The sequence below is a fragment of the Nansenia antarctica genome, assembly GCF_963989245.1.
Source record: "Nansenia antarctica genome assembly, chromosome: 17".
Lineage (NCBI taxonomy): Eukaryota > Metazoa > Chordata > Actinopteri > Argentiniformes > Microstomatidae > Nansenia > Nansenia antarctica.
The window spans coordinates 12,770,769-12,788,659 of record NC_137687.1 but is presented as its reverse complement, the minus strand read 5'-3'; the positions used below and the strand labels follow the sequence as shown (position 1 = coordinate 12,788,659).

General features: G+C 44.6%; 1 protein-coding gene across 1 annotated transcript in view; it reads left to right on the top strand.

Annotated features, from left to right (window-relative positions):
- Nucleotides 1–17,891, top strand: part of LOC308172298 (glucosidase 2 subunit beta-like) — a 134,771-nt gene that overhangs the window by 73,245 nt on the left and 43,635 nt on the right. The window contains exons 11-12 of the mRNA XM_080547201.1: nucleotides 13,442–13,511; nucleotides 17,131–17,220. Of these exons, the coding sequence (XP_080403327.1) occupies nucleotides 13,442–13,511; nucleotides 17,131–17,220 (160 nt within the window). The remainder of the gene's footprint in view (nucleotides 1–13,441; nucleotides 13,512–17,130; nucleotides 17,221–17,891) is intronic.

Here is a 17,891-nt window from a genome sequence, read left to right as displayed (position 1 = left end):
TGTGTTTTAAAGCAGCAGCATATGCTGTACAGTTAAAGAAAAGTTAGCATTTGCACAACACAAATTGCATAGCTTACGCACATGCAATTGTTATAGCGTTTGACAAGACGGCACGTACATACAAACAACGGCACACGTATGTAGTCGCAAATCCTGTCCAGTAACCTTCAGTGCTGATGTGTAACATCCTCAGTATTACAACCATAACCCGTCTCAACAGTTAGATTACCATTTCCAGGCCATAAATGTGCTCTAAGTGTCACATTCCTATGAAGTCCTTGATTCATGTCGCAAAGGGCCCTCTGAGCTGCCCCAGATCCCCTTAGGAGAGAGAGAGAGAGAGAGAGAGAGAGAGAGAGAGAGAGAGAGAGAGAGAGATGGGGAGGGAGAGGTAGAGAGGGGGAGAAGGGGCCTAGCGAAAAAGGGTTTCAGATTTCAATCACAGCAACGCATTTAGCAAGGTGTAACATGGCGCCCCAGGCCCATTTCGGGAGCCCAGCTCTTTGGCTGCGGTGTGTGTGGGATGTGTCTTTAAAGGTAATAATAGACCGGAGAATTTATAATGTGGCTCTTTACGTGCATGCCGGAACTGAGCCAGAGAGAGAGAGAGAGAAGAGAGCTGAGACTGCCTGAAAAAAAAGAGAAATACATGTTTTATTGTGAACGGGCGGAAAGCCTATTACTGGCTGATATGTCAAGCGATTGAAACATATATTAAACCCCCCACATTGGAGGCCTCTCCAACGGGGAACACACTTCAATTTCACCCCCATCGAAATGCCGAATGAGTCCGGCCATAGAAAAGAGAGTCTGGTAACCGCACGCGCTACTATATCATCCGTGAAGTGGAGTTTTTTTTTACGGCGCTCTCTGTGTGGTAACGAACTACTCTCTGAAATGAAATGAGTGCTGTTATAGCCTTATGAAGCTGAGTGCCCAGATCAGGCATAAATCATCTGATTTCTCCTCTCTCTCTCTCTCTCAATCTTTTTCCTCACTGGAAATGGCTGTCTGTGGTTCTGTGTGCTCAGCAAGCACAGAAGGACATTCTTTTCTTTTGTGTTCGAAAATAAATATCACAATATGCAACCAGAACAAAGGATAGGAGAGTCGTATCTGTGTGTAGGTGTGGCGTACTTGGTGCTCTTTGGAAACAGTTTACTGAAGTATGGAAATACATTGAAGATCTTTTTCTTTTTCTGTATGGATATATATGTAAATGACTCACGGCTAAATATAAAAGTACTTTGGAACTGTTGTTTTCACCCTGCAGTATGTATCAAAGCATTTTTTGATCGCTCATTTGCAATATTTCATAGGCAGGCTTTATGATCTTACTGATTCTCCAATCAACAGAAAAGAAGCTAACTTTTCTTTCTGTTGATCTTTTTCACTTTGTATATATATATACACTGCATTTTTTAATTGAAAACAGGGAATTGATGTGAATCAGAAACAGTAAAACACCGCTTGACGAGGCCGGCTTTTAGTCTAGCTGTTCATATTGGCTGCTGTCGAGCCGTGCTCTGAGTCGTGTTTACCTAGGTCTTACATGGGGATAAATGGAGCGTTCCTACTCTCTGGAAAGGCTTAAACTGGCTGAGGGAATATGACAGTGTACAGTTTTAGTGTGTTAAAAATCACACATACGTGTGTGAGGATGGCAGCCGTGTTTCGCTCTCCTCTTGGTGGAGATGGAAACCATCTGGGATTGTGTTTGTGTTAGGCAAAGTGCAGAAATGCTTTTTCTTTTTTTTCCCCCCCCTCTCCTCACAGGCGTGTGGCATCATGTAGAGATTAATATGGATTCTAAATCTGGCTGTTGATTGAGCATGGTGGGTCACACTGTTTTCCGTGTGACTTCACGGTGCAGGGGGGGACCGAGTCAAACGTACTGTCACACTGCTGCCACCTGATAGAAGTGACATGCAAACTATCCTCGAATGATGTGATCTAAACGCAGCCTAATATACCCCTGATGCGTTATCGCGTCGGTTGAAAGGTGCGACGCGAACGCGACGGGTTACACTTCACCCATTTCCTAAGATGAAAGTTCGAGAGAGAATTTGATTTTTTTTTTTTTACACAAGGCATCGTGACCTGGCTGTTGCCAACCAGTTAGCATACAGCTAACAGTCATTCTCCTGGCTCCTTCAGCCCCTACTCCTCACGTATGACAAAATTGTCTAATCTTATTGTGGTTGACTGCGAACACGGGTATGCAAACACGCTCTCACAAAAGAATAAACAAGTTGACTCGATTTGCGCTTACTAAATGATTTAAGCATGTAGATAACTTAATGTAAGATGTATTGCACTGATTGCATTGCCAGCCACTAGACACAAACAAACACAGCTGCACACGAACACGAGCGTAATGCAATGCTCTTAAGAAGTCCCCCTCACACATTGCGACACCTTGCGTGCGGAACACTCCCACGCCCACTCACAGTGCTCGTCGACAGCCGCTTACTCCTCTCCCCTCATATCCCGTTCTCTATCCATCCATCCATCCATCCCTCCCTCCATCCATCCCTCCCTCCCTCCCTCCCCCGCTTTCTTCCTGCCTTGTCATCCCTCCCTCCGACTGATTGGAGGTGTCAGGAGTCAGAGGTTGAATGGAGAGGATGTCACTAGGACTCATTCCTCCACACGGAGAGAGAGAGAGAGAGAGAGAGAGAGAGAGAGAGAGAGCCCTCTCCCTTGTATGAAACACAGAGAGCTCAAACTCTCCCCCATCATCCCCATCATATCAACAGCTGTGCATCAGCTTATTCCCTCTCACAGAAGCAATGCTCAGCCATGCCAGAGAAGAAGCGTTCAATTTCTATTCATAATTTATCAGTCAAATGCCTTGATTCCAGTGATTGGATACACCACCAGATCCCACTCCCCTTCTTCCCGCTCACTGTAGTCCTCTGGGAGGGCTTAATGTCTCTGCTAGCCTTTCTGGAGTGTGTGTGTGTGTGTGTGTGTGTGTGTGTGTGTGTGTGTGTGTGTGGTGTGTGTGGTGTGTGTGTGCATGTGTGTGCGTGCGTGCATGTGCGTACGTGTGTGTGTGTGTGTGTGTGCGTGCGTGCGTGTGAGTATGTCTTTGATTTGAGTTAAATGGAGCTGGGCACATGGCAGAGAGATGGCTTATGGGATATGAGAGGAGCACATGTGATTGGATGGAATATGGAGGCCGATTCCTGAGCCAGGGAAAAAGGTTAGGAATAAAGTTCACAGCTCCAAGCCTTATACTCCCATATATAGCTCAAAAACACCTGATATTATATCAAAGCTCCCAATAATGTATTTTTGATGATCGCCTACCCCTGTACTAAAAGATAAAACACTCCACATAGTAGATAGAAGTACACATCCCTTGATGTGTGCAAGAACCACTCCTTGTCAAAATGCTAACTATTTACCCAAGCAATAACGGGAAGACCAGCTCCAAAACAACCTATGTATTCAAATGGAGTCTTAAAAACAACCTATGTATTCAAATGGAGTCTTAAAAACAACCTATGTATTCAAATGGAGTCTTAAAAACAACCTACTGTATGTATTCAAATGGAGTCTTAAAAACAACCTATGTATTCAAATGGAGTCTTAAAAACAACCTATGTATTCAAATGGAGTCTTAAAAACAACCTACTGTATGTATTCAAATGGAGTCTTTAAAACAACCTATGTATTCAAATGGAGTCTCGCACAGAGCCAGTCTTATATGTAAAACAGACGTGTGTGTTGAGACAATAGTAGATTTGCTATCTTTATCCGTAACCACAAGCACGGCGCCACGCAACGCGCTCACAGGCCTCTGCACTCAAATTGTTTTGGGCACCTGTCATCTTCTATTATAATTAGCGAGCGGACGTCTAAATAATTGCCATCAGCGGCCAAAACAGCGGTATCAGTGGTGGTCGTTTTAACTTCGTCCTGTCCCTAGCCTCTGGAAGTAGTGTTATTAAAGGGGTTGGTATCCTTTAGACAGCAGCGCCCAGTAGCCCCTCGAGCAACGGTTCTCATTCGCTGACAGCATCTGCTTGTTTCTGCGGTTTAAAAATGATTATCCCCGACGCACGAGATGGTTGGCGTTGGCATCTTTGTTTTTTTTTAAAATCTCTCCTCTCCCCTTTGCTGTTGGGGCGGCCTTGTTGTTCGATTGGGATTTCGTCACCGAGATGAGACAGACTGGGGCGGGGTTTGATTAGAATATCAACTGTCAAAAGTGAGGAGGGCAGATGGGTTTATCTTAAAAGTCCAAAAAAGTAAAGAGGGGGTTTCGTAGCCGCTTTATCTTGTGAGTGGGATCACATTACAGGTGCTGTTGTTGAAGTGTGATAGAATACCACATTACAGGATATCACAAGGGGATACAACAAGTAACTGTTTTCTTTTAAGATTTTCTCGTTTCTAATTACCCGACGCGCAGAGAATGTCACACAATTTCAATGTTTTGTGTGACTTCATGATATCTGCATGCTGTAGGCTCTGCTGTTCTTCTCCTCCTCCTCCTGTGTGTGTCAGGTCTGGGCATGGTTCTAGAAAGGCCTGTACTCGGGGGGGGGGGGGGGGGGGGGAGCTATCCTAGAGTGTATCACAAGCCGTTGCGTGACGACTCGACTCACACTTGTCATCTCCCTCTCTTCCCCCTGATTAGACAGACACAGTGTGGAGACGTACGTCAGAACCCCCTAACACACACACGCACACACGCACACACACACACACACACACACACGCACGCACACACACGCACGCATATGTGAACCGCTGTTGCCTGAGGGCGAACAACAGGTCATAAGCACTCAAGTTCCCTTAGCTGAGTGATAATGTCTCATACCAAGCTCCCTTAGCTGGGTGATGATGCCTCATACCGACGTAAGTTGGCTTATCAAGGTCATTTCTGTGATTAGACTAGCTGCAATTACCCAAAACCTCCAATCCTCCAGACCACAACCTCTCTGTCTTCCTGTCTCAGGTTGACCATTAACCCTCTTTTTGGTGTCTCTGAAAATACATCTTGAAGAGAGGGTGATTTCACTCTTAGCAATACCCAATATTATGTTCAAACACCTCAAATTGAGCGTGTAATGCTCATTTTAACCTGAGTATGATACTGAGAAAAATATGTTTCTGTATTTACATGCACGAATTGCCCTAAAATCGTTGGTAAAAGTTTGTTTAATTAGAATGCGGGTGAAATCTATCAAAACTATTTGTGTTTTTAAAGCTTCTAGCTGCTTCTAGCTGACTTTGAAAAGTAATTCCGTTAAAGAGCTATTTTTCCTAAATGGGTAGTGTTGTATTTAACAACATTTTGTTAAACATTAGTCATAATAAGCCTGCCTACATTTTTGCCTGATTCATTAGGGTTAGGATTAGAGTTAGAGCTAGTCTTATGGTATTACTATAGTATTGAATTGTATTTGCTAAAGTGCTTTCTTGCACCAGACAAACTATAACTCAGTATGAATAATGTGTGGGTTTTTTAGTCAGCATATTGGCTCCTGGGGTTTACAGACTATTTTTTTTAAATCTTTGGTTAAGTTAAGTTACTTCAACTTTCAGACAAGTAAAACATATGTCCTGACCACTGTTTGCACTCCCTTTGGTTTTAAACCAAGCAAAACTAACCCATTTTTTCACACTTTGTTATTAATTCATGCTAAAGGTTGTCAATGCAGTTGTTGAATTATTGTTGCATTTATCTTTATCTACAGTTAAAGTTGGAGGTCTACATACACCTTAGCCAAATACATTTAAACTCAGTTTTTCACAATTCCTGATATGTAATCCTAGTAAACATTCCCTGTCTTAGGTCAGTTAGGATCACTACTTTATTTTAAGAATGTGAAATGTCAGAATAATAGTAGAGAGAATGATTTATTTATCTTTCATCACACTCCCAGTGGGTCAGAAGTTTAAATACGCTTAGTTAGTATTTGGTAGCATTGCCTTTAAATTGTTTAACTTGGGTCAAACGTTTAGGATAGCCTTCCACAAGCTTCCCACAATAAGATGGTGGGATGTTGGCCCATTCCTCCTGACAGAACTGGTGTAACTGAGTCAAGCTTGTAGGCCTCCTTGCTCACACATGCTTTTTCAGTTCTGCCCACACATTTTCTATCGGAAGTCAGGGCTTTGTGATGGCCACTTCAATACCTTGATTTGGCCATTGGTGTGTGTGAATGTGTGTGTGAATAGGTGAATGAGAGGCCGCTGTAAAGTGCTTTGGATAAAGGCGCTATATAAGTGCAGTCCATTTACCATTTACCATCCATTTACCAGTCCCTCCTGCAACAAAGACCCCCCACAACATGATGCTGCCAACCCCCGTGCTTCATGGTTGGGATGTTGTTGTGTTCTTCGGTTTGCAAGCCTCCCTCTTTTTTCCTCCGAACATAACAATGGTCATTATGGCCAAACAGTTAAAACATTTTATTCATCAGACCAGAGGACATTTTCTCCAAAAAGTAAGATTGTTGTCCCCATGTGTAGTTGCAAACTGTAGTCTGTCTTTTTTATGGCGTTTTTGGATCAGAGGCTTCCTCCTCGCTGTGTGGCCTTTCAGGTTATGTTGATATATGACTTGTTTTAGTGTGGATATAGATACTTCTGTACCTGTTTTCTCCAGCATCTTCAAGGGGTCCTTTGCTGTCATTCTGGGTTTGATTTACACTTTCTGCACCAAAGTACAAAGTCATCTCTAGGAGACAGAACCCCTCTCCTTCCTGTGCGGTATGACACCTGCGTGGTCCAATGGTGTTTATCCTTGCGTACTACTGTTTGTAGATGAACGTGTTACCTTCAGGCGTTCAGAAATATTTGATGAACCAGAATTGTGGGGATCCACACCATTTCTTTCTGCGTTCTCGGCCGATTGAGTTAGATTTTCCCACGATGTCGAGCAAAGAGGCACTGCGTTTGAAGGTAGGCCTTAAAATACGTCCACAGGTACACCTCCGATTGACTCAAATGACGTCAATTAGCCTATCAGAAGTTTCTAAAGCCATGACATCATTTTCGGGAATTTTCCAAGCTGTTTAAAAGCACAGTCAACTTAGTGCATGTAAAGATCTGACCCACTGGAATTGTGATATAGTGGAATTATAAGTGAAATAATCTTGTCAGTAAACAATCAAAACAAACATGACTCGTGTCATGCACAAAGTAGATGTCCTCCTAACTGACTTGCCAAAACTACAGTTTGTTCTTACCCCCATTGTCCTCTGTCCCTCAGTCAGTCAACCAAGGTGGTGTTTTGCGGTTGGTGATAAATATGTTCCAGCAACAGCTGCTGCCTAAACCAGTTGCTTCCCAAACAAATAATATCTCTGGGGCTTCTTAAAGACTCTTACTGCCTCACCTCCTCTCCTCCTCCTCCTCCTCTCCTTCTTCCATCTCACTAGGATACTTCCTGTGTCACCCTCTCACCCTCCTCTTCAGCCGTGGGTGTTGGGGGGGGCGGTGGGGTGGGGTGGGGGGGGGGGGGGGGGGATGGATGTGCAGTAGGCATTTGTTTTTTTTTTTTCCTGTCCATGAGTTTTGATGTCTATCTGCCCCTGCAGGTATTTTTCCTCCTCTCTATCTGAGTCATGTCGTGAAATGTCCCCATTAGTAGAGATATCGGGTGAAGCACTGCTCAGGGTGGCGCTGTGTATGAGACAGTGATTTACTATTCAAAAACTCGGTTCAGACAGAGCTATTCCGTGAGGCCATTCTATCCCTATGTCCTTCTGGAAAATCGCTGTGTAACTGGTGTTATTTTCCCCCCAATCGAGCCTCTTGCGATCCTGGCTCAGGTTGTCAGTTCAGTTGAGTTCAGCAGAGGTAGGATTGTCTGGCTGTAATATGCTGCTTACCACCGGTCTGCCGAGATGAGACAGCATATTTGTGGAGTTGTCCTTGGTCCTGGACTGTGTGTTAGCTGCCTGTGGTGCCTCAGTAGCTTGGTGGGTGCTGTCCTGTGGTGCTGACCATGGTGCTGAGGGAACACAGTGTTGTTCATGGTACTGTAATGAGTAGTGTTGTGCAGTCAACAACTGGTGCTGTCCACGGTGCTGTCCATGGTGCTGTCCCTGTTGCTGTCCATGGTGCTGAAACTCTGAATTATATTAGCTCAGGTCTCACTGAGTACATTTTGTTCAACTAAGAAATAGGACACTGGTGAGGAGGAACACCATCAATTAAGATACTGTCAATGAAGGGCTTAAGGGTAGCAATGAGAAAAGTGAAGTTTGAGATGAGGATACAAAAAGGTAGTTAGACTCTCTGTTGTGGGTTTCGGATGAGGGAAAGAGTTCTCCATAATCTTTTTTTATGGGCCCCGTATCTAATTATGTTGAACTGATTACATTTATTTTAAGTATACAGCACAGAAAAAGCACACATTTGTTAACTTGTCTGTTTCTATATTTTTTGTTCGGATTTCTTCCAAAAATAAAACGGGGTATGACAAGCAGCGTACGAAACTAGACTCGCACACTTTGCCATAACAGCTTAACAATGCCACTCGGTTCCCCTCAGGGCGAATCAGGGCACACTGTAAACCAGCGCCATGTCTCAGCCCCGAACGGAATGAATTGGACAGCCGATGGCAAAACCTCGAGTGTGTTAGAAGAGAAAAAGTGAGGGGAGGATGTGTGCTGCACTTGCGGGTTACAAACCTTGCTAGGGCGGATGTTAATCAAGGGTTCTGTTCAGCACTTTCCAAATTAGCTCTGAAATGTTAAGCAGGGGGGGGGGGGTTCGCCATTACAGCTGCAACCGTCAACGCGCGCCGCGACCTCTGACCCCGGCTGAGGGCGGCGCGTCCTTGAAACCTAATTGAGCTCACCTGGAGCGGCGGTTCAACAGAGAGAGGGAGGGAGGGAGGAAGGGAGGGAGTTAGAGAGGGGGGGGGGGGGGGGGGCACAGAGAGGAGGGTTCTGTGGTACACGGTCTGGAATGAGCAGTGGATTAATTCTTTTTCGCCAATACTTCTTCTTCTGTTAATCTGTAGGAGGATAAGGGGCCACCACCACCTACCCTCCCCCTATTCTAGCTTGTGTGTGTGCTGATAGCCATAGGAGCAATTTGTTGGATTCTAACCATATGAGGGATACAGCAAATTAGCTGTTTTTTTTCACATCTGAGTGACAGAGTTCTTATTTGAGCGGCTGCCAGCTTTCTGTCTCTTCTTCAATACTGTTGTCTGAAATAGATTTTTCCTTTTTTTCTTTTTTATGCTCCCGTTTTTTTGGCATCAAATTGGAGATGAAGATATTTCTCTGAGTACTCTATATGGTGTAGCCGGAATACTCCTGTGTACAGTCCTAGTTATGTCTGCAGTCTTTGTTATGTAGATACACAAGAGCACTTCTCCATCAGTCATGTTCTTCCCCTCCCCCAAATGATTCCCTCGTTTTTCATGTTTGCGTCTCAGCTACATAGGCGTTCATGCTCTCGTAATAGTCCAACCTGTTTACTTGGATCGCTTCACACTATTGATATCGTTCAAAGTGTGTCTGACGCGTGCCGTGATAAGATAGGCAAGGCTCAGTCGAGGTCGGCATTCTCGCCGACGACAGTCACAAACGCGTCAGGTCACAAACGTGTCAAGTCACAAACATGTCGAGAATTCACGGACTGGGTTTCGAACGACATGGCATATCATTAGAGTTCTCTGACTGCCCCCCTACTTCCTTATAACCACCTATTAGTGTGTTAACATCGGGGACGGGGGGGGATCACCACAGCAGTAAGGAGAAAACGGAGAGTGCGTGGTGATTTTGCACATAGTAGCAGTATGCTTCCTGCTATTACAGTATGTTGCGAGATGACAGCGCTACCCGGAAGGGGACCAAGTCATGGGGAGAGGAGACGCAGAAGTAGGTCGGCTCTTGGGCGTTTGTTACATCATACATATTCATAAACAGCACCCAGTTGTTGCGGAGTGGAATTCACTCTTGAAGACTGTTTGTCATCCCGAAATGTGGAATGCCGTTCGCCATCGAACCCGGTTCGCATGTCCCATCCCTTCCCATCTCATCTGAAGGCAGATCACTCTCTATGCAATATTCATTGAAATGTTGAGGGGGGGGGGGGGAAAGTATTTAATGCTCATCATTCGTGGTGGTATTGTTGCACTTCCATATTCCTACATGCTAACATTGTTCTGGTGAATGGACCGTTGCGAACGGTAATACGCCCTAGTCGCGGGACAGCTGTCCTTCAACCCTCTTTGTAATGAAAAGAGTTGTGGAGTGTGGGCGAGTAAATGCAAACTGAGTCAGTCACAGCCGTATGAATCGCACTGATAGTCTAAAACATGATGCTATTCCTGTCAGCTCCGGTTATTCACTCAGCCCTAATACAATCAGACACTCCAACACAGCTATTATGCAGGGGGGTGAGATTGACCTCCCCTCAACTCTGACAGCCTGCGTTACAGTTTCTGAGTCATTTCAAGGAGTTGGGAGAGAGGGAAACGAATACAATATCACGCGGTATATAACCCACATAGTATATTTGGTTTGCCCTATTCATCTTCTACCTTCAGGCTTGGCAGACATGTAGTCTTTGGGCTAAGCACGTAGCGCCACACCATTAGCCGTTTCATGGCAACAGTAATGCTAGCAAAGTAGCATTAATGTTGTTATTGCCCATGTTGCTTGGCACGCGGTCTTCTCTGTCGCTAGCAGGTGCTTATTACCGCTGGTGTCGGCCTTGTTGTCGGTAAATGAAGGAGGCCCCTTTGTTCTCTAAAACAACCTGTCATAAACATCTCATTATGATAGCCCCTCACCCTATACTTTACTCTGCTCTTGTCTTTAATCAGAGCAGGATGTACAGCAGAGGGTGATAGAGAGGTGGGGCTTGAGAGATGGGAGAGGGAGTGGGTCAAGGGGAGAGGGAGGGAGGGAGGGAGGGAGGGAGGGAGGGATGGAAGGCAAGGGGAGAGGGAAAGCAGGGTGGATAGTGGAGAGAGAGAGAGGGAGAGAGAGAGAGAGAAGAAAGACAGGATTGAGAGAAACGATGGAGAGTGAGTGAGGAGAGAAAGAGAGTGAGCATCACGCCAGCCCTAAATGAGCAGCCATTAAAGATAGCAATAACCGTCAACAGCAATAACGTGTGGCCAGTGGTAGATGTGGATAAAGGTGCCTGTTGCTTGCAGAAGTGTGGGGTTCAGGGGTCGCCTGGCGCGTTCCTGTTGTTTCACAACAAGTTTGCACAGTGCAGTCTCGGGTGATTCTTTTTCCGAGGGGCGCGTGCCAGAAATGGCTTGCCTTTTGATCCGTTTGAGTTTTCACGTACAGTAAACTTCCCTGCTTGCTTGTTTCCTTGCTCGTTGGCCCATGGTATGTTTAAAGAGATTATTTTAAGCAGAAGACAGCACATATAGCACAGTCCGTATCTCCTATATAGTACATGGCCTTGGTGCTTTGCTAACTCCCTTGATACATTACTGTATGCTGCAGCTATTAATGCAAATGAGACACACTAAGAGCAATGTCACATTTAAAGGTAAGATACTCAAAGTGGACTAATTTTCCCTGTAGTTTGTGCTTGCCATGTAAATGGTCCTAAATGTAGTTATGACATTGGCTTATCCCTGCTCCTCCTTTAACTCAACATAACAGTATAACAGCAGTCGATAGGTTGGAAGGATTCGCATACACACTCAACAATGTCAGGAGACAAAAATTGTGTAGATTGTTCAGCCAACATGGTCAATGTGCATAACCCCTGCATGACGCCAATCTGAATTAATGTGTCATCGTTTTTTTCCGCAAGTTTACACATGCAATGTCTATTGTTCATCATCCGCATCTACTAACTAATAATATTATAATCCAGTATCAGCAATTATTTGATGCAATTAGCATTCAATCCAGTTCCTTCCTTCATCTAGGGCCTCGTCACTGGCTACAGATCAGCTCTGTAATCATTGTTGTTTTGTTGAGCATCAGTTTACCTCAGGTTATTCTGGCCTCAGACACAATGGCTAGTCCAAGATGAGACCAGTCAAAAGGCTCTGAGAGTCTGGAGGAGCCTTGTGTGCTCTGCTCAGGGTGCTTCTGTATGCCTGGCTGCACTCCATGATTCCCCCCCCCCCCCCTACTATCAGCACTCTGGGCTGCTGCAGCAAGGGGGCAAAGGTCACACACACAGGAATATGTGTGTGTATGTGTGTGTGTGTGTGTGTGTGTGTGTGTGTGTGTGCGTGTGTGCGTGCGTGTGTGCGCCTCAGCCATTTTTACTGCAAGAAATCACAGCTTGGCTCTTGAACACACCACATCTGTGAGAGGCTTGGGGGGGGATGGGTGTTGAGAGGTTGGGGGCTATCTTTATGGGCGACCAGCTGAGACCACATGTGAGGAACATGCTAATTGGTATGCGGGCTGGGGCTCTGAGAGTCCTCCCACACAGGCGCGAGCGCTGCTCGCCACGGCGCAGCAGGGCCCAGCCGAGGGCTTCCTCCTCAGCGACAGAACCCGCCATTGTGGTACCCTCTCTCTCTCTCTCTCTCTCTCTCTCTCTCTCTCTCCAGAAACACAGTCAATCTCCTGGACTGTGAGCGTAAGACAGTCAAATTAGAGTTTAGCTATTTCTCTCTCTCTCTCTCTCTCTCTCTCTCTCTCTCTCCAGTTCTTTGTTCTTTTTTTCCTCTAATGTTTACATATTTCCCTGCTGCAGTATTTCTATCAGCCCCCCCCCCCCCTTTCCCATTCAAACCGATTCCCCTTGTGAGAGTAGACTTCCCAGTGGTAGTGGTTGGTTTATATGAAGGGAGTGGTATAATCCTGGGGAGGTAATGGGGGTGCTGTCTGTGTGTCCCTCACGACGGAATGTGTTTCTTTCTCTGTCATAATGGAAGCCGAGTGGTGTGACAGCTATGTGAGCAATTAATTACAAGTATGCTTCTATACCAGGCAGTACTGTATGTGGAGCACAGAACAGTAATAACCTGTCTTTGACCTCCACTCCTCTATGTTTATCATACGGCAGGTGTGGTACTAATGTCTGTCACAATGTTGGGAAGATCAATGATTTCCTCAAGGACATGATACATGTCCATACATACACGTATGTTAGGGATATTATGACAGAGTAAAACACAAATATGCTCTTTCTCTCTCTCTCTCTCTCTCTCTCTCTCTCTCTCTCTCTCTCTCTCTCTCTCTCTCTCTCTCTCTCTCTCTCTCTCTCTCTATTTCAGTTAGCACAATTGTCACTCAGAAGTGACTAATTGAGCCTTTGGGCATCTCTGCTGCTACCACACCTGAAAATAGCATGTGTGTTTATAGCCATGCTGCTCTTCTCCCAGACCCAGACACGACACAGCAGACAAACACAGCCACTGTTTGGCAACACACAGATGTTTAAAAAAAAAGAAATAAAAAAAAGATGCACTTAATATCGTCGATATAAAATGTGACTTAATTGTAAATGTTTCTTTCTCTAGCTGCAGAAGAGGGAGACGCCGATCTGAAGAAGATAGAGGATGCGTATGAAACTGTGAACATGGAAATAAGGTAAGAGGGAAATATCATAGACTCATCATGCCCCCCCCCCCACACACACACACACAAAACTGAATAATAATAATAATAATAACCTTTATTTCTTTAGCACTTTCCCTGCAAGCGTTCCAGCTCAAAGTGCTCAAAAGTGAGTTTGCTCTCTGGAAGTGAATAGTTCAGATCACGGTTCAGACACACGAGGTCGCCTTCCAGTCCGTAGTCAGTCTCATACCCCTTCGGCGACCTTGTTGCCCATACCGGGCTGTTGTTCTCAGACGTACTATCCGCTAGCCCACCGAGAAGCTAAACCGCTAAACCTTGTGAAGACCATAGCATTTGCTTCTCACCTTTCCTCCGACAGCGGGTTAGACATGCATGCTATTGTAAGAACGGTAACATGGCAGAGAACCAGGCCTTAAAATAGCCCCTCTCTGCTGCTGATGCACAGGCGTGGTGAGAAGATGCACAGTAATGAGTTTGCACCAGCGAGGCACCCGAGGCGAATTTTAATGAAGAATAAAAAAAACAAATGCTAGCGGTTGCCTACTGTGCACCAGTGGGGTAGGTTCTATTCTAATTCACTTTCGGAAAAACATATCGCTGTGCCCCGTGAATAATCCCAAACTTTTTTTCAAAATTCGCTCGTCTCCTCGAGACAGGTGTAAAAAAACAAAAACAGCTGACATTGTTGTAAAAATAAAATATTTTTCCGTGGAAAACGAGTGGTAATGCAATCACAATCCATGTCATGCAAGCACACGCTCAAAATGTCGATCGTCAGTATTAATGTTAGAGATTGAAAAACCTGTCTGTTGCTTTTTTTTTTACATGTGTTATTACTACAATTATTATGTCTCTCAAATGTTCAAACAGACATCCATCATTCATACATACATGTTATTCCCCACAGGAAGCCCCTAGCAGAACAACCGACACCACAGACTCATGCATACTGTATATCCACCATGCAGGAACATGCCGTGTGCTAACATCTTATATCATCCTACAGTGTATTAATGCATACAACCATGCTTGCACAGCTGAGGGAAAGCATACCACCAGGTATCAGGTGGTGGTGTTTCCGATTACAAGCTGTCGCTCTCCCTCAGTGTTGTTTGCACAGAAAAACCCTCAGCCTTAGCGAGCAACACTGATAGCTTAGCTTACTGTAGCCCCCGCGGCTGGCAAACTGTTCATTACAGCGGGGGGGGGGGAGGAGGCAAGGCAGCCACAGAAATGGCATGTGGAAAGGTCAAGCTTTTCTCTAACGAAAGCCTGTGCGAGCGGAGGAGAAAAAGAGCTGGCAGGAGTCCAGTTGTGCTACTTCTTTATTTGCCACCTTGCTTCGGATGCCCCTGGTCAAATTACTCATGTGCCTCCCGATATATCATCCATGCATGGCAGAGCAAGTGCTAGCCTATGAAAAAAATAAATAAATATATATATATATATATGATTTTTCTTTTTTTTCACTCTCTTGCACTCTACTCTCCATATCTTTGCATGGTGGCTTGTCTGCGTGCATGCACAGGTGCGTTCGTTTGTTTCCCCGACTGCCCGCCTGCTCGTGTGCCCTACCTTTATTTAGCCTTTATTTATGTAAACCAGCTCCTTCGCTTCTTGTGTTTTTTTTAAAGTGTTTTTTTTTCTTTCCTAACACCAGGGGAGCCACCCCTCCTAAATTTCGTTGTTTGGTACCTGTACTGTAGCAATGACAATAAAGACCATTCATTCATTCATTCATTCATTCATACCTACATGTCTGCCTGTGTGGCCTACACTATTATAGCACTGCTTGACAATAAAGCATGGCCCTTTTTAACCCAACCCTTTCATGGCTTTGGCATTGACCCCCCCCCCCCCCCCACACACACACACACACGCACACGCACACACGCACACGCGCACACACACACACACGCATGGACGCACACATGCACACACACACACACACATGCACACACACACACACACACACACACACACGCACACACACACACACACACACACACGCACACACACACACACACACGCACACACACACACACGTCCTTACACATTCTGTACTGCTTGAACTTCAGTTCAATCCCCCCACTCCACCTTACCTTATCAGCCCGGAGAGAGAGAGACTCCCCCACCCAATCCCGACCTCATTGGTTGTTAACCCCATTAGCAATTCGACATCATGAATATGGAAATCCGCCTTTGCACAGTGCGAGATAGCACTGTGTTCCCTTATTTGTGATTAGTGAGGGCAAGCCGCTCTGCCTAGGTCTGATAATTGGTGACATTGCATACAAATAGGGCTGAAAGGGGCACTTCATCAGAATACAGTGCAGTCCAGGAAGTCAGAGCCACTCAAAAGTTGAAGGGAAGACAAAAGTTACAATGTCAGCAGAGCTAGAAGTGTTCAGAGTTCATTAGCTATATCCTGCATTAATAATGGCTATTATACAACGGATAGATCCGGTCCATTGTCTCTATTGGTCAGTTTGGTCCATTGTCTCTATTGGTCAGTTTGGTCCATTGTCTCTATTGGTCAGTTTGGTGGATTGTCTCTATTGGTCAGTTTGGTCCATTGTCTCTATTGGTCAGTTTGGTCCATTGTCTCTATTGGTCAGTTTGGTCCATTGTCTCTATTGGTCAGTTTGCGTTCCAGCTGTGCCAATGTCCATGATATACGCACGGCTAAATGGAATGTTGACTCATCTTTTCATATTACTCTACTGCGTTTGTATATTACCGTTACCGTTATTATTACCGTCGCTTAGCAACCGATAAACAACTGTTCAGCGGATGAATACACTTACAATAAAACATAGTTAAGATACATACATTAAAAGTTTGTCTTGTCTTTCTTTTGTGGATAGATAAATGTGGTAACCGTTGTATAAAAGCGTTATGGAACTCAAAGCTGTGGTATATTGATAGTATCCACGATATGCCACGGCTTCGAGTTCCATAATGCTTAAATGACTAACAGTGACTTGTGACAAATTGCTTGAATTTGTGACAGAGGTGAAGTTGAAAATGGAGTTGTTTGCTTATTTTGTGACTTTGTTTCCTGGTCTTGATAGTGGTTCTTTACTCTTTCAATTAAACTGGAAAGGTTACATAAATGGTCCAGTGCACACATATATGAGGTTGGCACAATGTTCAGCAGTTGATTTCCTCATGTGGGTGGGGGGCCAGTGCATTTAAGATTTTTGCTTATTTTTTTTTTTAACACCTAAATAATCAATCAGAAATCAAATGTGACACAAATTATGTTTAACTGGTTTGCCACCAATGTTATGTTCTATGCTTTTGGAAATCTTTTTGTATTAAAAGTTCAGACGTTCTTTAGAAATGCTGTAGCAGAATACTTCACTAGCAAAGGTAATCATAGCAGGATGTATTGAACCATAACTGCATATTCCACTGTGTGCCTCCACGTTGCTACAAACCAACTGCATTCGCAAGAGCTGTAATATTGTATTGGCGTTTTCAGATTTGTCTCCTATAGAAACACAAACCTCTTGTTTCTGAAGCTACGGTATATTGCATTATTGCTAATATAACGTTTATTTGATCAAGTTAAACATTTTTGAAGATCAAACTAAATCAAAATTCGCATTCATTTTTTCCCCAGGGACTTAAGGGAGAAGTTGTCCATAGACTATGGATTGGAGAGGGAGTTTCTTTTCCTGAACAGCCAGTGTTTCCAGCTGAAGGTGTATGAGTAAGTACAACTGAATGTACCTTTAACTCTCCTGGATGTATTAGACTTAATTGCATTGGTTCTCAATGGCTGCAATGAATGAGCCTCTCTTTGCATCACAATATAGTAGGAGACATTGAGGATGGAGACCGCAGGAGGGGAGGAGCGGGCGGAACAATAGTTGTTATTGATGTTTCCTGCCACCAGGACACTCTATTATCTGGAGTCATTGAGTCTAGGACCGAGTAAGGAAACTATCTATTAGTGTGTCTTAGGACACTGCCTACAGTATAGATTGTGGAATTGACACAACTATTTGTTTTCGGGGGGGAGTTCATCTTAGCATACAAAACTGTAAAGAACCAGTATAGCGGCTATATTCTGATGATATTGCAACTGAGGACATCGACTATCCTAGAATCGTGATGGCGTAACCTACTGTAGGTTTCTTGCCTTGAAAACCTTTAGCCATCAGGAGGCTACGGTTACGGTGTGTACTAAAGCCAACCTGTAGTCAATGTGAATCAGTGGGAATAAATATCCAGCCAGTTTTTTAAAGTCACCCTGGAGAAGCTAAATGAAATCAACCAAATTTAATCGACAGTATACGCAGTACAGCTGAGTGTATACGGCTTCACTTTCTTCTCCGCCTCCCTATGGCCCCCTGTCTGTGTAGAATCTGTTCTCCTCAG